The sequence below is a fragment of the Myiozetetes cayanensis genome, unplaced genomic scaffold (assembly GCF_022539395.1).
Source record: "Myiozetetes cayanensis isolate MyiCay16 unplaced genomic scaffold, myiCay2020 scf4, whole genome shotgun sequence".
Lineage (NCBI taxonomy): Eukaryota > Metazoa > Chordata > Aves > Passeriformes > Tyrannidae > Myiozetetes > Myiozetetes cayanensis.
The window spans coordinates 50315547-50335437 of NW_026087631.1; the positions used below are offsets into that span (position 1 = coordinate 50315547).

The 19891-nt window shown below is 38.9% G+C and overlaps 2 protein-coding genes across 3 annotated transcripts in view; one reads left to right on the forward strand and one right to left on the reverse strand.

Moving 5' to 3' along the window:
• Positions 1-1728: 1728 nt before the first annotated feature.
• LOC126647344 (betaine--homocysteine S-methyltransferase 1) lies at positions 1729-17542 on the reverse strand. Its single transcript, XM_050329488.1, has 8 exons — positions 17378-17542; positions 13453-13585; positions 9997-10115; positions 7762-7953; positions 7028-7175; positions 5971-6153; positions 2717-2945; positions 1729-2239 (listed from the first exon to the last, which is right to left on the reverse strand). The coding sequence occupies exons 1-8, from the start codon at positions 17414-17416 to the stop codon at positions 2065-2067; spliced, it is 1218 nt and encodes a 405-aa protein (XP_050185445.1). The 5' UTR covers positions 17417-17542; the 3' UTR covers positions 1729-2064.
• A 191-nt stretch (positions 17543-17733) lies between these two features.
• Positions 17734-19891, forward strand: part of DMGDH (dimethylglycine dehydrogenase) — a 37516-nt gene continuing 35358 nt past the window's right edge. The window contains exons 1-2 of one of the 2 annotated variants that reach the window (XM_050329485.1): positions 17734-17901; positions 19581-19746. In XM_050329485.1, the coding sequence (XP_050185442.1) occupies positions 17801-17901; positions 19581-19746 (267 nt within the window). In that variant the 5' untranslated portion in view covers positions 17734-17800. Of the gene's footprint in view, positions 17902-18173; positions 18330-19580; positions 19747-19891 lie in introns of those variants that run through there. The other variant, XM_050329486.1, reaches the window with a different exon arrangement.

Consider the following 19891-nt stretch of genomic DNA (forward strand, 5'->3'; position numbering starts at 1 on the left):
ACTGGAACAGGCTTCCCAGGGAAGCGGTCACAGCACCAAGCCTGACAGAGTTCCAGAAGTGTTTGGATAACATTCTTGGACACATGGTGTGTCCCTTGGGAATGGTTCTTTGCAGGTCTAAGAGTTAGACTCAATGATCCTTTTGGCTCTCTTCCAACTCAGCATATTCTATGATTCTGTGAAACCTGTAACACATCTAATAGTTCCTATATGCTTCACTAAGATGCTACACAGAAATAAATGGGAAATAAAGCTTCGTTGACTTTGCTGCTTGGTGGTTTTTTGGGGGTTGTTTTTTTTTAAGGCAGGGGGTGTTGGATATTTTGTTTTGTTTTGTTAGGGGTTTTTTGTTAGTTTGGGGTTCTTTAGTGATCAGTAAAGCACCCTGACAACTTGTTTTCATCCCACTGTCAATTCCTTTATAAGCCCAGGCTGTGATATGAATTAAACAGGGATATATAGCTTCCTCCTTGGGTCAGATCTCATTTTTAATATCTTCAAATCATTTCTACATATTTCTCATAATTCTTAGCGTGTTAAAATTCATCCTTTTCAAACTAGGTATCTAAACATTCAAAAATCTTATCATCTTAATACCACGTTCTTCAACATTCTTTTTTTTTTGTGAAGTCATGCACTTCAAATTTTTGCATGTTTTGATGGTTTCAAAAAAAAAAAAAGCCTAGCTGCTTATATGGTTAGTGTGTGATAGGCAAGCTGCATTCTATGCCACAGTAAGTCTCTAAATTGGTAATGATTGCTCAAAACATTTCTTTACCAATTTTAGCCTCTATTTTAAGCCACTTTATCATGCATATGTCTTTAATGCTGTGTGCATTCTGGTGCTGATGAAAGATCTGGCCTTTCTGTTTTACAGATTTTACGTTATTCCACTTTCTGCAGAGGTAATGCCCAGAAGCGTTTAGAAGGGAAATGTAGTGCATATAAAGGTAGATGGATGCTTTCCAACTAATCTACATTTTAAAATAGCTGCATTCTTGATTTGTCTGCTTTTGGCTTTCAGGCAAAATTTCCAGCTAGTATTTCAATCTGTTATAAGCCTGGGGAAGGGAGATGGCTTTTTTTTAAAATCTGTGTGCCAATAACAATCTGAAAAGAATACCTGAAATCCCCATTGAAGTTTTGTATATATAAGTGTTTCCTGAACTGTAGAATACCAACAAAATAAGCTTATTCATAAAAGGTAGTCGAACTAAACCTTTCAACACTAACTTTGAGAATAGGATTTTCATGAAGACCTTAATATAGAATGGGTGGGAATTACATTCTAGAGAGAAATGTAAGTTGTGTGGTATTTCACAAAAATAAACTATGGAAATGTGTCCTTTATGGGTTCCAAGTACAATGGTACCCTTTCTATGAAAAGCCTTCTCAACAGAGTCAGCGTACAAATGTCCAGGGGTTTTCTTAACTTAAGCAGATTGATATTTCCTAACAGGGCTTTTCATTTGTTACAGCTGAGAGTGTAGAGTGAATCAATGAGCCTTTTTTTTTTTTTTTAAAGTAATGGCATGTTCTACTACTCATATAAATAGGAGTTATATTTTAGGAGCCTTTGGGTTTTTTGCTATTTTGACATAACCATGTATTTAAAATGAGATTTCCAGAGATCAGATGTGTCATTTGAAAATGAGTTTTTACTGGGGGTGTGTTGTTCTGTTTCAGCTCTCATGATTTAAGGTATGAAGATAATATGAAACTACTCCATCATGTTATTTTTAATTTATTTGACTTTTTTTTTTTATTGCAGAGTAATTTCTTAAGACTTTTAGCCTCCAGAAGAGGAAATCTTGTGTACATAGTACCTTGAGACAAGATCCAAACTTACTTTTGACTATGTATTCTCTAAACTATTTGTCCAGAGAAAGATTTTGTTATCAAAGTTTGACATATTTACTCTGTAATCATATTCTTTCTGCATTTTGTCTCTTTCATTACATTTTAAGTGATAAATCAGCAGGGTGCTCATCTTCACTGATTTTCTTGTGAAGCATGAAATGCTCTATAGATAACTCATTCTAACATTTAGACAACTGCAGTGAATTAGATCTTCTGTTTCTGGAAGAGCTCCTTCAGCTGTTGTTCAGTCGTTGCTTCTTTCTGTTGCATCAGGTCCTTGGCTCCTTTGGTCACTCCCCAGCCATCTGGCTTTGACATGGAAGGGCAATATGGCCTGCCTGAAGCAGGCTTCAGGTTCTCCCAGTATTCTTTTCTTGCCCTAAGGAAAGAAAAGGAAATTCAGGTGGGTTTTTTTTTTTCCCAGCACCTAACAATACTGAAGGAAATGTGGCCTAAATGACCATTGCAAAGGGTCATCTAACTATATTTAAATACAGAGGAATGAAAGCATGCCATGAAATGATATGTGCTTAAAAAGTATCTTTAAGGTATTCTTTCCATCTTTGAAAGGAATACCGTAAGCCACTCACCATTAAAAGCTGATCTACAGTACCCTGTCAGTTTTTCTTCACTTTCAATAATTACTTTCATGAATTACTTTTACAAGAGCTCCTCTAGTACTCCTTCACCCATTTCCCTGCTCTGAGATCAGCTTTAAGTCTTTAAAATTATTAACACACAGAATGTTTACCATGATATTTAGACCTCCATATGAGTTAAGCCAGTCTGCTGCACAGAGCAATATAAGCCTTTGAAATAGGTGTGGTGGTGTGCTTTCCAGGTCAGATATACACACCTTGCTCTGACCCAGGGTTTGGTATGCATGCTCAGGTTATCGCCCCAGCTACCGTGTTTCTCAGAAGCTTCTGGCAAAAATCCTCTTTCAGGTGCCAGCTCCTCAGCTATTGCTCGGATGTGATATGGCTCAAATCCACAGCAGCCTCCAATGAAACGAATCCCTAAGTCATAGGCCTTTCTTGCATATTTTTGAATGTCCCATCTGGTTAAAATTCTTGGCTCCAGACCTGCAAAGACAGTCGTATCTTAAGTTTCCACCATGGTTCATTTCAACACAGTTTTTGTAAGAAATCATGTAGTTGAAACACTTGCACTCTGTTAGCTAAAATTGTTGTAGATGTAGATGTACATGTTTGAACTGTCTGACCTAGAATTAGCTTTTTGATTGTGCTGCTCTGCTGACCTGTGCTTGTTAGCATTTTTGCCCTTGCAAAACAGCACCTAATATCTTCTGAGACTGATCACATGCTTGCCATTCTGACAGAGTTCTTAGCTGAAGTATTGGAGTACTTTCAGTGTTATGGCTACATTTCCTAATTAACAAGCAATACCTGGGAAATCTGATTACCACACATTAATCTGTGAAAGGAGAAGGTATCAGTCTATCTGAATAGGAATAAGCCTGCTCATTATTCCTCAGGAATGCTTATTACATTTTTTTCCATGATCAGCTAATGTGTAGTTAAGAAATGGGTTCAGAAATTAAAAAGCAGAAGGAAGAAAAATAAATATTCTTAAACAGAAAATTATTGGTCTTAGAGGGAAAGACTGGACAAAGGAAAAGTAGGTGGTCTAATATCACAAGGAAAACAGATTACGCTATCTTAGAAAGGTGTTCAAATAAAAACAAGCTCATGTACAATGCTGCAGATCTGACAGAAAGCATCAGAAGCAAAAATTCATTATTTCCTTGTTTCTCATATATCATGAAAATGCTAGTGCAAAATTCATACAAATGATCAACATTAACAATGCAGCATTGTGCACTTGATTTATACCTGTATAAGCAACAAAACTCCAGAAGAACAGTATAGAGTGTTTCCCTGTCTTCACCACCCTGTCACAATCCATGTGACCTGATGAGATGCATCTGAGGGTCCAGAGGGAACTGTCAGATGAAGTGGCTAAGCCACTATCCATCATATTTGAAAACTCATGACAGTCTGGTGAAGTTCCCAGTGACTGGAGATGGGGAAACATAACTCCCATATAAAAAAAAATAAAAGGAAAACCTAGAGAACTACAGATGGGTCAGTCTCACCTCAGTGCCCATCAAGACCATGAATCAAATCCCATAGAAAATAGGCTAAGGCACATGGAAGATAAGGATTTGACTGGTGGCTGCCAATGGGGCTTCGTTGAAGGCAAATCATGCCTGACAAATTTGGAGTGCTATGATGGGGTTACAGTGTTGGTGGAGAAGGGAGGAGCGACTGATATCACCTTCCTTGACCTCTGCAAAATATTTGATACTGTCCCACACCAAATGGTTTTCTCTTAAATGGAAAGACACCTTCCCAAAATTGAAAAACCTTCTGTTTTCCCCATCTGCCAATGCATTTCTTTTCTTGGCTTTATTCAGAATTAAATATCTATAACCTAATAGTTAGAATTTTTAGTAAAAAGAGATTTAAATTTTCATCAGTTTTTGATGAAAAGTTTGTAACCTGTTCCTAGATTTGCCCCCTCTATATATCTACTTTTAAGATAACTGGGTACTTTCATTGACTGGGACATTTCTTTCTAAAATATTGTCCTTATTAATTGGTGACATTTCAGAGAAATTGCAGTAACATAGAAGAACACAGGAAAATAGATAGTTCTACAGAAAAATAAATACTGCTGGCATCTAGACACTGGAGTTTGCCAATACAACATCACTAATGCTTTCCTTGATACTGAGATATTGTTGGCCTGTGCAGAGGTTATATACTTTTCAGATATCTAAATACCTCTTTGTCCATATTGCCATTCACAAGAAACAGTTAATTTGGTTAGGTTAACAATGATTTACCAAACAGCTTATCTGCTGTCAAGTAAACTGTTGCTACTTCTTGGTATTGAAAACATTCACAAAATGAGTCTTCGCCAATTATTCATGAAATTTCTGAATGCTGAGATCTCATACAGATTGCTTAAAACATACAATCCAAGAGCGAATCTTTCAATTCACTTGATTGCTTACTGTATCTGTTTGATCTTTTTTTGCTTGCAATCAGAGGACTTATATGAAGGAATGAATAGGATAAATGGTTCCTAACACATTTTAAACATCTCAGAATATTTTCAGAACTCAGACACATTATTACCATTTAATGAATGCCTCAGGCTCACTGTTTTCTTTCCATCATTTATAAAAAGAAAGGAATTTAAAGAAAAATCAATGAACTTCCTAAAAATCGCATCCATGTCTTAATTTTTTTCTACAAATTTGAGTTGCGAGTGTTTAATACCATACAGTTGGATCTTGAAAAGAAAGGTGTATGTTATTGGAAAATGAAAGAATTTTTCTAATCAACCTTAAAATGTTTAAGCTGATTCTGTCCTGTTAAAGGGATCCTTTGCACCGCAAGAGAAAATAAGCCTAAATACACAAGGCTTATATACACAACAAATGGCAGAATCTTTCAGTTTTTGTAGAGTTTCTCCTGAGCATAGTTGTGATACCTCCAAACTGCCAATTTGTTAGCCACATTGAAGTCCCCTTTTTGGTTTCTCTCTAATCTCACTTTAATTACACAGTAACACTCACAAGACTGAACTATTATGCAATAATCATGCACCTATATCCCGTTCTGCATATGCACTGTACATTAAATCCCTACACAGGTAAACATAGGCCTCGTGGGATAGCAAGGGTTTTTTTGAGTATTTGCTGTTATTCATTTCTTTGGACCGTTTATAGCTGTCCTGAACATGTTTCTATAGCACTGGGAAGAAGTAAATATTTAACTTGAGTTTAGATGTGGCATTTGAACTGTTTTCATCGTAATTTCACTTTCAGTCACATGCTGTGATACTAGTGAAGCATTGTCACTGTGTGGATGATCTTTAATCCAATACTATACTGTAATCTGTCTGGAAAATGCCAGAAGGTAACTGGGATTCATCCTATTGTATAGAAGGACACTTTGCAGCTTCAGCTTTACTAAAAGCTGGGGAAAAAAACAAAAGAGGAACATACAATAAAACAAAACCACAAAAACCCAAACAACAACAACAACGACAACAAAAAAGATACCCTTGTCTTACCAAAGGGAAACTCTGGAAGATCAATAAAACCCTGCTTTCCACAATCAGGTGTATGGAAAGCAAGAGGTTGGGACATCAGGTGGGCTTTCAGTTTAGCAGCCTGCAAGCCCTCTTTCATCAGTTTCACAGTTTCTAGGGAAGTTTCTGGGTCAAAATGGCAGTTGACTCCAACAATAGAAGCACCTAGGAAGAGAAAAATAACTTCAAGTCACATCTCCACGGGAAGTGGAAGGGGAAAGTTCTGAGCCACAGCAGTCCAGTAGCAGTACAGTCCATCTTTACGCCAGTGTTATGAAAACAAGGCATCTGTGTTAGAGCTCAACTCTCCTGAGGTTAATCATTGGATTTGCATCTCAGTTGCACTCCTCTTTATCTTCCTGATGATGAATGACATCTTCTCCCCTTCTATAGCTGCTTTTCTTACCAGTGCTTAATCAGTGAAGTCTGATCATGTAGAGCCACACATGCAAATAGTTTGCAGGTTCCTTACACAAGTTCTACCTTTGGATTTCAACTCTGACTTGAAAGGAAAAGAGTAGTTCCAAGCAGATATAATAAACTGTTGTACCATCATTCATCATGCCCCTGCTTAGTTTCTTCTGCCTTTCCCCTTGTCCTGGGAATAGGCAAAATTATTAGTTTTTTCATCCTCTTAATTCTTTCATCCTGGGTTTGAACTGTGCTTCATACATTTCAAAAATACATAAGCAGAGAATCAAAGGTGGCTTTGGATCCTGCATGTGATTCTAGAATTTGGGGCTGGGGCTGTAATGAAATTTAAGTAGGTTTAGGATTTTGCTGTATTCAGTATCAGCTGTCTGTGGCTATTGCTCCCAGCCATTGCATTCTGGTTATCAAGGATTTCATAGCTGCATTTTCATCTGTTTTTACAAGATTGCTTTAGTAAAGTACACATAAAAACTTTACTACAGAATCAAAACTTTTACCAGATATAACTGGGAAGCTACCTACTTCAGATACACATTCATTTATCTCAATAATTAAGGACTTTACTTTGTTCCCTGCTTTTAAAGGGCATATTAAAAGAGATTCTTACCAGCCTTTACCAGCTGGACAGCACATTGTCCAGGGGACACTCCATGCATGTCTCCTTCTGGACCAATGCACATCGTAGCTGCAACTGGCTTTCCAGATTCTTTTAGAACTTCAACTGCCCACACAGCCTCTTCAACATGTTCAAAATACTGAAAGAAATTAAAACCGGACAACTTTAGTTTCTTGGCAATGAAGCATGAACACGTTAATCCAGACCCCAAATTCATCATCAATACAGTGACTTGATTATTTTCTGATTTATACTAACATAATTCAATGGAGTTCACTGACCACTCAGTTAAAAAAGGATTTTTATAACTCAGTGAGTAAAAGTAAGTTAAACATAATGATAATTTTGTCTCAGAATAAGACTGCCCATGCAGGAGCTTAATCAGGGATTAATCCAAGAACTATTTTAACCTAGAAAAGTCATCTTAGATTGCTTACTATGTATGGAAGAAGTAGAAACAAGTTAAGACCCCATTAATATATCCTCTTTGTACAAGTATAGAATTTTACTTGACTGAGGTAGAAACTTAGGTTCCAAGGTCCTATTCTAGGACACCTGCAGGGGATGGTGTGCATTTGGAAAAATATCTGATACTACTGGGACAAAAGCACAGCAGAAAATTTTAAAGGCAGAAGCAATATATAGTTGTTCCCCCTAAAGTAAACTAGACATCTTAAAATTCAACATTGTGCCAGTTGAAGGCAAGTGCTTTTTTAAAGATTTACCTCCGCAATTAGGAAGTCCACATTCTTCTTCATAAAGACCTCTAGTTGTTTTCGAAAGACTGCTTTAACTTCTGTTTTATCCTTGCAGCTTAAGTATGATGGTGTTTGACTGACTCCTCCAGCCACCAAAGCATCACCTTCATTAGCCACTTCTCTTGCAATGTCACAAGCAGCTTCATTCACTTTCTGGCACTGTGTGAATATATATTATGTCAATTTTACCTAGTCAAAGATATGTATATAATTTCAAAGCAAAATAAGGACAAAACAAGTCAAAAGCCACAATATCTTTTTCATATTCTTTTATAACTTTAATAGTTTTTAAAATAATTTTGATTAGGAAGATTCTTTAAGAAAAATAACAAACACTCAGAAAAAAATTCTTGCTGCCTGTAAATTATCATATCATCAAATACTAAAAAAATCATATTACCTTTAATACATTTTACACAAATATTCTGTAAAAACTAAGTATTTGGTGTGAAGTAGAATTTTCTTGGCCTATTAGAAAACAAGTTAGTTACCTTTAAGTGTATGTGCTTTTATTCTGACATTTGTGGATGTAAAACAAAATATATGGTAATTTCAATTGATTTTTTTTAAAAGGTATTTTCATGTTTTGATAATTTTAAAAAATTCAGATATAATATACAGAATTATTTAAGGCATTTTTAAAAATATATTAATTATTTGATGTTAAAGTTAACAATTTAAGAAAAGTAGAGGGAAAGTTATCAGTATTTGTAATTGATTAATTAATCACCTAAGCTGAAAGACAGATTCCCTCTATAAGTAAATCAGGATGACCAGAACAGCTTTGGAAACAGGTTAACCTGGGGAGAAAAAAAAAGATTTGGAGAAAATCTATCCCATTATTTGGGATAGATAACAAGTACTGATTATAGCAGGTTTCTCTGCAGTCCATGGACTACTTAGAATCTACATAGTTTTCTCTCAGCTGAAGTTTTCCATGGCTGCCTTAAAAGATGTAGCTGATTTTTAGGGCTATTGCTGATACATTGTCTTCCTTTGTGTTCAGGTACATGTTTGAGAACTCTGGGAGGTGGAACCACAAACCACTTAAATCCTGAAGGAACCTGCTTCTTGAACTGGCAGGAAATCAATTTGGAAAGGTTTGCTGCAATGCATTCCCAATACCAGGTGCTCTCCAGCCCTTATAATTTTGCATGGCAGCAAGAATTGCAGCATGGCTTGTTCCAGAGGTACAGTGTTTCTGGGACTACCACTTCCGACATTTCAATGTTGCATCTATTGAATGTAAAGGTACAGCATTTCAGATAAATTTGATCATAACGTTTTGTTGTGACCTCAGTTAAAGTGTTTCTTTAGTGTCCAGATTGTTCTAATTTCTGACTGAGGCTATCAAGATACAAAGATATTCCTTCCCCCCTGAGTCCTGGAGAATTTTCTGTATTTTATGAAAGTTAAAATGTGCAATAGGACCAAAGGGAAAGGATCAGAGAAACCCCTCAGTGGCAACTATTCTATCTAGAGGAGCTATCTAGAAATGCTTGTGCCAGAAATCCCGCTGGACCTTGGGCCTGCATCTCTTGAACACATCCAACATCCTACAACTCCTTTTTGCAGGGGGTAAAAAAACACCAATGTGGTACTTCTGATGATGTAACAGATTACCCTTACATGGGACAAGGGGAATATTGACCATAGAGTATATCTTGGATTTTTTTAGTTGTTACTTCATTGAAGATATGGTTCTTAAAAACATTTTGTTCTAATTAGCCAGTCATTATTATCTAGGATTCTTTACCATTTTTGCAGCTGATTCATTTCTCTGGATGTTAAAGCATTTCTTTTTTCTTTTTCACTACTTTTACCTGTGCATTTAGTCCTCCCTATAGTCTTTGTATCAAAACTCCAGTAAACCAATCTCCTCAGATGGGAAAAAATACAATGTGGGCATTCTCTTTCCTCTCTTCATCCTTGACCTATTTTGTCTGGGGAGGAAGGGGGTTGCTTATTTTGGTTTTTGTTTGTCTTTTGCTAGGTTGGTGAGGTTTTTGTATGTGTGCTTTGTAAGGAGGTTTTGTTTGGTTGGTTTTGTTGTTGTGTTTGTTTGGGATGTTTTGTCCTTCAACCTCGTCTTTCTTGCTAAAACTGTTAAGAAAAACTGTGAAAGTACTTGATAATCTCTCTACTAAACCTTTTGAAATTAATCAATTCATTTCACATCTCCATCAAAACTGGTTTACTCACAGTTATTTTCTCAGCTACATAATTGCCCCTGTTCTCTAGTTTGTCCTCACTGGCATAAAAGGTGAATGTCTGCAGAACATTGGATCCAGCTCTGAGGAATTCTCGGTGAAGCTGACGAACTGCAAAACAAGAAACAAAGAAGAGATGTCTGGTACAGTTATTAATGTGTTACCCCAAAATCAAATGTTTATTGATGTAATGTAAAATAAGTGATAGTGTGTTTACTAGAAGAGCCATTATGAGAACGCAGGAGCAGTACCCCAGTATTCATAGAACTTCTTTCTTCTCACTCTCAGAACATTAGGTAGAAAATTTTCTCCTTAATTTTTCTTTGCTAAGAATGACTAAAGATTCTATTTTATCAGCAGATTCAGCTTTGCCTACCACCTTGCCTGTCTTCTACTTTGTGCAGTCCTTCAGACCTCCCAGACTGCCAGAGCAGGAGCAGAACTGGAACTGTCAATTGATTTTACATGTATATCCACAGAATAAGAATTTTAATAATTTCTAAAACACCAGTGATCCTGTAAAACAGAGGTAAATGTTTGACAGCTTATAGCAAATGTAGGAATAATTTATTCCCTAGATACACAAGTAGTTTTTTCTAGTACATTAAATAGTACAAAAGTATCTAGTACACAAGATACTTTTTACATGCACAAGAACTCTGCAGTTTCTGTGGCAGATGTTTAGTAAAGCTTTCCTGAAGACCTGGTTTATCATAACTCATTGTCTATAGACAGTCTGTGTCATTAAGAAAATACTGAATTCGTCATGAGTATAAAATTACTCCCTTCTGCTGCAACAAACACAGCTTTCCACACCAGAAAAACTCAAATCAGCAGTCTGAGTTGCTAGAATCAACCTGCATGCATGCAAGTATGTTTGCTTTCACTGAAGGATCAGTGAAAGTGTAGTGTCCCTTGCTTTTCTCTAGTAGTACAGTATTTAATTTCTAATTACAGTCTTGAGTAACCACACTGTGATTTAACACAGTGCTCCTTTTCTCACCAGTCACTAAGATCTTTCCAGGAACATAGGTTACAGAAAAGCTACATTTCAAAAAGTCCCTGAGATGAGCTCAGTTGGTACTGAGTTAGAGCCTGGTACTAGTAATGCCAAGGTTGTGGTTTCAGTCCCTATGTGGGCCATTCACTTAAGAGTTGGACTTGATGATCCTTGTGGGCCCCTTCCAAGTCAGAATATTCTGTGATTCTGTAAAAAGCCCATGTAATCTGCATGAACTGCTGGGATTAAATTTAATTCTTACACTTCTATGGAGAGACAAGGATTCATAATTCAGGGAGTATTCTTTTCCCTACACCATTACAATAGGCTACTGATCCCAAATATATGGACTGTCTCATGTTTCTAGTGCTCTCTCGTTTCTGTTTCTATTCTCCCCAGTGAGAAAGCATTGATGAAAACTAGTCAGGAAATAGGAAAAGGAAAAAAAAAAACTACAAATATTTTCATAAATACTCTATGATATTCAATAGTAGACCAGATTTGTTTACCCCCATGACTGGTGGTCTTTAAATATGGTTCTTGCATTCCTAGAAGAATGCCTGGGATTTGTATGAATAACGATGGTGACATAAGTATTCAAATGAAACACAATCTAACATATGGGATTAAGCAACTTCATACTCCAAAATCTCAGATATGTGAACAGGAGACTCTTGAATGGGTCTACAGTTTGAGGGAAAAAACAGTGTTGTAAATATCAGCCTGAATCTCATTTAACCCCAGGCAGATAATTTTTTTACCAGAAGAATGAATACACTGTTGTTATCAAACCCACAGCATGATGCACTATCAAAACCCCAAACCACTCTGTAATTACTTGTGTGACTTCCAGCATACTAGTGAAACTCTGTTTCCCTCCAGCATTTGAGAAATGGGGCTAACAGCCACGTATGAGACTAAACCATTGTTAATAATATTATTTTGTTTTTAATCCCTTGCTGCATTCTCAGAACCTGCCACCTTTTCCTTCTTTCCTTATAAAAACAAGAAACTTAGGTAGTTTGTAATGTTTTTACATCCACTGGCTCAGCCAGTTGCTCCCTGTGTTCTTTACACGTGCTTTCAAAGTAACATGACCCTTGAGCATGCAGAAGCAAAAAAGCAGTAATGGAGAGGAGGCAGCCCCCCTGCACAAAAAGCAATGAATACATTTCCACTGAAGGGTGTATTTATAAATAGCCTGTAAGAGACATGTGGAGAGGGTCAAAGGGCTTTTCAGGTGCAAAGTAACAAGCAAAGCAGAAATAAAGAGCATGGGATAAGTGCTATGAGTTGTAAGTTGGAACGTGCAGAGGCAGACAAAGGTAGACATGCAGAGAAACAGAGAGAGAGATAATGGAATTCTCTTTGGGATGAGAGTCAGCAAATTAGATCATCAACTCTTAAACCTTTGCTGGAGCTCTGCACTATCTAAAGCTATGCATAACCCTAAATTAGGCATGCTACACCTGAATGACACTTGAAGGCTGAGAAGAATTAGATTGAATGAATAGGTAAGGTGTACAGAGCAATGTAACAGAGAGAGCTAAGATATCTCTTCTTACCCTCCTCTTCCTTCTTCCTATGTGTAGAAGAAAAAGACTAATTTGGAAGGGGAAACACAGAACAAAGAAAATTTTTTTCCCCAGGCTTGTGGGATTAACTGCACATCATATTATTAGTGCAAATGCTTTCTTGCAATGAAGCATACATAAATAGTTAATAGCATCTGCTTCTGCACTATTTATGCTAAACACTATAATCTTTATGCTGGAAGGCGTGGAATGGTTGTTCATTTTTTTCTCCATCCACTTTAAGAGTGTTACTCTGTTATATGTTTATGGCAATTTTTAGGTTCTTATGGGATCTATCATTCCCCATTTCATAGTGGAGCCAGAAACATTAAAGACTCCCATTACGATGTTTATTAAAAGCTGCTATTTCTCTGAAAGAATTAATAAACAAACCATTCAGGTTTATAAATATATGAGTCCTACAATGACTAAAACAAATCAAATGGTTAACTGCAGAATTCTTTTTCATGAGATGTTGTAAATCATAAGCTTTAAATGATCAGCTCAAGGACAGACTGGACAAATCCATGACTGAGAAATCATTTAATGTTATTAAACAAATATAACCACATGTGTATCAAAAAGTCCCTGAGATGCAAATTATTGAAGACTGGGAGAGCATTTTGAAGAGGTATCACTAGATGTTTGCACTATTCATATAAGAATATGAATATAAAACCCAGTCAACTGCTTTTGGCTAGCGTTAGAGCAAGTAAAAGGGGTAAGATGGGCATTTCCTATGCTGTTCTTAACAATGTAACACAGTGTCAAGGAACACTTGTACTTGAAAACTACTACAAGTTCCTGTATAGTTATTATAGAGTCAACCATGTTTACATTCACTACAGGAATACCATTTCCCAGTAAAACTGACCTGCCTCTGGGTGTTCTACAGTTGCTTCAGGAGTCCAAGGCCCAGCTTTTACATATCCCCTCTTTTCAAGAGCAAAGACAAATCCTCCATCTCCAATCACAATTTCCCCAGCATCCAAGCGCTCTAGAATACCCTGAAGAAAGCAGGAGGAAAGGTTAACAGTTACCGTGCTTCAGTTTTGTGGCCTTCCTTTGTCTATGTTGGCATTTTCTGTATTTGCAAAGGAGACATAAACACCTGTGGGCTACCAGAAATACTTCTGCTGTAATAGGGAAAAGTAATACATTTTCTTTTGAAATTATCTTTAAAGAATGGTATATGTGCTCTTCTGCAGCATAAGGCTTTATAATGTACACACTTCTTATGTCTTTTCTTTAGTCAGTTGTATTGTATTTCAGAGATACAGTCTCTAGAAATGGAAGTCAAAGGTCCAATTCCATTCCCATGAAAGTAAAACAGCATCTCAAATTCTTCTGTAAAATATATGCAAAACTTCTTAAAATTAAACACTAGTATCACTAATCTCTTTATTAGTCCATTTAGCTTTCTAGCTACAAATGCCACATTGATAGAGCCTTACCACAAGTAACTTGTGACACTAGATGGCACAATAGGCATCACAGAAAAGTAATCATGTAACAAGACACATCTCAAAAAGCTGGCCTGCAGTTTCTGATAGTCTTTTTAAAGCCAGGGTTTGCTTATGCAGATTTACAAAATCAAAGAAAATCCTGTTTGTTTTGGACAACCCTGAAATGTTTTAAGATGCCAAATTAAAAACCTTACAGCATGCTGTGATTACCCTTGCTTCTGCCTTCAACTCCATGCTAGTGCAAGGAAAGTGGCAAATTTTTTTTGAAAACTGAAAAATATGAGAACGTATATTAGTTTCACCTGAAATATATTACTTATTTTATTCCTTTCATTGCTTCATTGGCTTGTTCAACATTTCTAAAAAGTATATTGCTGTCAGAATATTTCTGCTATTAGATTGCAACCATAGTTCTATTTATTTTTAAAAGTGGATGAATGAATGAATGAAGACTATATATATAAGGTAGTGAGTACAGGAAAAGAATTTATCAAAGGTAAGACTTCAATTTCTCTCCATAGTTTTCTTGATGGCACACTGGCATTTCAGTGGATGAAATTTGAGGAACAGGAAAGCCTCATGGACATAGAGCTGCCTGTGATTTTCATGCAGAGTGGAAGGGTTTTTTAACAATTAGCCTTCAACCTTTAGTAGATTTGCTTTTTTGATACTTTGTCTTTCACTAGTATAATTATCTTACACCACATATCCAGCAAAGGCAAACACTTACGACATCTCAGCCCTGGCCTTTAGGCAGAAGGAGAGTATCGCTTTCCAACCAGCAGAAGCACTGTGCCAACTGTGCTAGTTTCAGTACCAAGCACAGCAGTCTAAGGCTCTTTAGAGCATACCAAGCCTGACTGAGAGGGTCATCGTTTTTGGCTCAGGCACTGACATTGCAGCAAGATGGCAGGACTTCTCTGCACAGTGCTGCTGTGCAGAGATTCGCCAAGTGTTGGCTTGCAAACCTCTGTATCAGATTCCATTGCACACTGTGGACTTGCCAAAATACGACTTGATTAACTTTAAAACTTTAATAAAGTGTGAAAGTTTTTATCTTTATTTCAGCAGAAACGGGGCAAAAGAATTTTAGTATAAGTGTCAGGAGACTTTGTAAAGGTTGTGCTTGCAATAAACTAACTTGCAGTTGTAACCAAATGCTTCAAATGGGGCAAGAGAAAGGCACCCAAGTGATCACTGGTTGAGCCCTGCTTCCCCTGCCTGCCAAAGTATCTTTTGGAGATGGAGCTTGCTTCAGAAATGTAATATCCAGAGAACAGGTGTGCAGGAAAAAAAAATTAACATACAAGCAACCTCAGGTTTTGCTTGTTAACTGAACATCAAATAATAGACACATTAACATCACATATAGGTATTATATTTATTATTATATTATATAAGTATTTAAATGTAGTTCAACTGACTTTTTTAAAAAGTCACTTACAGGGTTCAACCACAGTTTTTCTCCACAGTTCTAGTTTTTTTAAACTGCATTTTAAAATAATCTTCACTTTTGACACACAGAAGCAACACAAGCCATATTTAAATAGACCATGGCCTCTTAATATATAGTGATACATTAAACCTAGCATCAGGGCATCTGATGGCAGCAGAGATAACTACAAAGCACAAAATACTTAATAAAAACTTATTCCCATTTTAATACAATATGAACTGACAAAGCAACTTTTTGCAAAGTTTATTATGGGTCTGGCCTTTTCCCTTCACAGCATTTTTGCTTTATATACTGTGTAAAATACCACTGGTTCAACAAGCACATAGCTAGCTGAATTTCAGCATCAATATTGTTTTGTTCTGCCCCAGAGACCTACAGCTGTGTGCTCATGTCTGATCCAGATCAAAACTGTATCGGCAGGTGATCCACTACTACACAAACCTGGTATTAAATTACAAGAAACAGCACGAGTAAAAAGCTAACTAAGGCTTTTTTGAGCCATCTTTTCACTGTTTCCCTTTTGCTCCTCTGAATGATGTTGCAGCACATGGTTCATCTGTTCATGGAAAGAGGGAGTGCCAATGTCCCTAAGAAGATGTTTCCTCAACCACCTTTAGGAATGTAACTGAACTGTGTAAGTGAAGAACCTGCTTGGTCTACCTACAGCCTACCTTTTCCTTAGTGGAGAGAAAAAGACTCTCAAAACAACTATTCCAATCTTAAGTAAGCCCTCAAGAGAAGTCCATTGCCTGTAGGGGGAACTTAGGAAAGTTTCCTTCCGCTAAGTGTTGAAGTTAGGTGGTATGAGTATATGCCAAAATATAAAAAGCAGAAAAAATACTGCCCAACCTGGTTCCTTTGCAACTGATCTACCTGAAAGACCAAGAGCTCATAGACTTTTTCCTGTATCTTTCTATTCTCTTACTCTGGACTTACATGCTATACATAAAAATGAGCAAAACCAGTTCTGAGTGAGATGTGCCCTACTAATTGTGTCCTTCCAAATAAAAGATGGATACATGATTCTGCTGATCTTCCCGGGCAGCAGTGCAGGGTAGCAGTATTGGTATATGTCAGAGAGTTTGATTTAGAAGCTCATAGCTTTGCCTTAATGGCCTGAATGGCTGCTGCCTGGATAACTTTTTATACTGGTTGATTTCTTTAGCTAATGAAGGAGCAAAGGGCATAGATGCATAGGAGTTTGGGTTGATATTACAAATACTGTTGATATCAAGTCATAATAATCAAGAGAAAAGCAATTTGGGGCTTTTAAATAGAGGAGGCAGGACGCTAAAGACAAAAATCCAGCCCAGTGACAGTGTACCCTTAAAACCTTTACAATTTTAATTTACAGTATGTTGTGAGCCCCGCTTAATTTGCATATCAAATAATATTAAATAAAATGGTCTTGAAGTCTGTTGGCTCCAGTCTATATGTTCAGAGAAACAAAACCTCTGTGAGCTGTTAGAGAGTTAATTCATTCTAATCTATCTCATAATGATGTCCAAATGCCTTTAACGACTCGATGCCGAACAGGTGCAATTACAATCATGGCTTTATTTTAGGTTTTCACAAGATCACCTTACCTGCAGAGATACTGAGTACCTTACTGGGAGGTAATCGGCGCAGTTCGCGGGTTACGCCGCTCTAGCAGCAGCTCCCCCGAGGAGCCTACGGGCAGGACCCCGCGGAGGCGAGAGGCTCTGGCCGGAGCCGCCGCCGCCGCCAGACGCCCGGTGCGGGGCTGCTCTCCCGCACCGCCCGGTCCCGCCGTGGCAGGGTCCGCATGGCGGAGGGGAGTGGGGCAGGCACACCACTCCCGTGCCCACAGGGAGCAGCGCCCGGGGTTGAGAGGGGGAGGGAGGCGGTAGAATTACCCTTTTGCCCTGTTTCGCGGTCTTCCTGATCGGCAGCATCTTCCTCGCCAAGGAACACCAGCTGCACGCTCTCTACCGACGGCTTGGCGCGAAACTCAGCTCAGCAGGTCCTCCGGCCGCGCTTTTATAGCCCCGGGAGGGGGCGGGCGCTGCGGACAGTGCTGCGGGAGACACCCCCCACCCGGCCCGGCCCGGCCACTGACCCTGGCACGGCCGGGGCTGTCCCGCTCCTCCTGCCGCCGCCCCCGTCCGGCCCGAGGTCGAGAGGCGCTCGGTGCCCCCCGCGGGCTGCCCCTTCGGCCGAGGGGCGGTCCGGCGCCCTCCTCCGGGAGGGCTGGGCTCGGTGAGACAGGGGCAGGACGAGACGGGACGCCGCGTGGAGCGGCCCGGGGCTAGCGCTCCGCATCCCCGGTCGTGTGCGGGATGAGCGCGGTGCTGCGGGGAGCCCTGTGGTGGCTGCGGGCGTCGCGCCGGGCCTGCCCCCTCGGCGCGGCGGCCCGGCGGTCCCTCAGCGCCCAGGGGCGGTGAGTGCGGGCGGGGGGCGGGCGGAGGGGCCGGGCGCGGTCGCAGGATCCGCGCGTGGTTCCGCGCCGGCCGAAGCCGCAGCCGTCGGTGATGCCGCTGTTGGGGATGCGCGGGGAAGGCAGTGAGAGGGGCGGGCGCCTGCACCCGGCCTGCAGTGCTCTGCCAGCGGCTGGACGGATCACCTGAGGGCAAGAGGTGCATCTCCCAGCGCCTCGCATTGCTGCGCTAAAGTCAGAACCAGCCGGGGTGCGTTGCTGAGCTGGTGTAGAGAGATCCGTCCTGTTGTCTTCTGGGCCATGCCGATGAGCAAGGACTGACCGGTTTTAACTGGCACGATCAAACATCTGGGTGAAGGTGTAGTTCACCAGGAAGGTGCACCCCGGATCATTGCTCTTCGGCAAAGGTTTGAAAAAAACCTGAAAGTCAGGTGAGAAAATCTCAAATCCACAGCATAAAAGAAGCATGAGAAAAGCCTCTGTGCTGGACCTTGATTAACACGTGCCTCAAAATTCAGTAGAGGAGCTGGTTTAAGTGTCTCACATTTAGCTGTTAAACAGCTTACCGTTAACTTGCAAAAATTAATATGTAATCATTAAAAAGTACATGTGCGAGTGTGTGGTGCACCAAATACATAAACCTGTGGTGTCCTGTCCTCCGATTTATTCATTACTTGCTAGTGAATAACCATGGTGCACATTCCTCCTGAAATTGCATTTAAAATGTTGTAAGATCTATATTCATAATACATAAAACTAGTAGCTTTGTTTTCTCACTGAAAGACTAGTTATACATTAGAAAGTCTGTTGCCAGAGAAGTTGCAAATGGACGAGGAGAGATAAAACTGAGTATTGATTAACTGTCCTGAAGGGAGAGATACTGTGGTTTCACATAATGTGTACTGCTACTATACTAATATGTCCTACCTTGTCTCACACCAAAAAAAAAAGACTTTTGAAAAAATCGTGATAAATTTCCGCATTCCACAAGCTTGCTGCTTGGTTGTCTGTGGGTGAGGTAGTAGAGAGGAGGACCAGATGACTTGGAGAAGAATGGGACTGCCTGTGGTAGTGGTTCTGGTTTATGCTGGCCTAAAGTAGTTGTGAAAATACAGTGTGGTGAGGTAGCAGATGTGAGACAGTGACAAAAACCTGTTTCTATAATGTTTTGTCTTCAGAAAACAAGAACATGTCAAAATAGACAGAATACAAAGATAAAACCCATGTTTCATTGTTCATGAACACATACACTGTCATAGTCTACTGGCATTGGCTTTAGAAATTTATTAAGGAGCCTTACTAAGGAGACATTTTTAAAGACTTTTTGTTGCACATTACTATAGCTCTTTTGAAAAGTCAGGTTTTGATACTGTCATTTTGGGGACCAGTTTGTTACTGAAAAATAGGATCTACAGATAAGGTTAATTTGGGTAATAACACAAGTTTTAAAGTTGTAAGTGGAAGCAAGTTTGCTTTGTTTTTTTTTGTTTTTTTTTTTTTATTACTACTGTTTACATATATGACTCTCCAGGAGTATTTACTTTAAAAGAAGATACAAGTGAACAGGTTAGGGTTTAAGTTAGGTGTGTAAATTGCCAAGCAGACACTAAGTTTTATTATCATTGAAGCAGTAAACAAAAGAGATGGAAAAGTGCCTTTTTGAAATTCTTCTTTTCTTTCAGGAAAGAAACCTCATCTCCTTCCTTGGGGAAAGACAGAGCAGACACAGTGATCATTGGAGGTGGTTGTGTTGGTGTGAGTCTGGCCTACCACTTGGCTAAAGCTGGCTTGAAGGATGTTGTTCTGCTAGAAAAATCTGAGCTCACTGCAGGATCTACCTGGCATGCAGTAAGAAATATTTTGTTAATCTCTCAAATTAACAGCAGTTTTTGTGTATAACAGTGTGGAGATTTATTACCTTTTTATTTCCCAGCTTTGTTTCTTGCTGACATTACCTAAAGTCTTGGAGGAGCAAATGTAACAACTGTACACT

Coding starts and splice junctions, on each gene's coding strand:
- LOC126647344 (XM_050329488.1), bottom strand. CDS start 17,416: ATGCTGCCGATCAGGAAGACCGCGAAACAGGGCAAAAGG. Junction 13,586..17,377: donor CCGCGAAACAGGGCAAAAGG/GTAATTCTACCG, acceptor TGCTTTCTTCAG/GGTATTCTAGAGCGCTTGGA. Junction 6,154..7,027: donor TGTCCAGCTGGTAAAGGCTG/GTAAGAATCTCT, acceptor TTCTCTTCCTAG/GTGCTTCTATTGTTGGAGTC.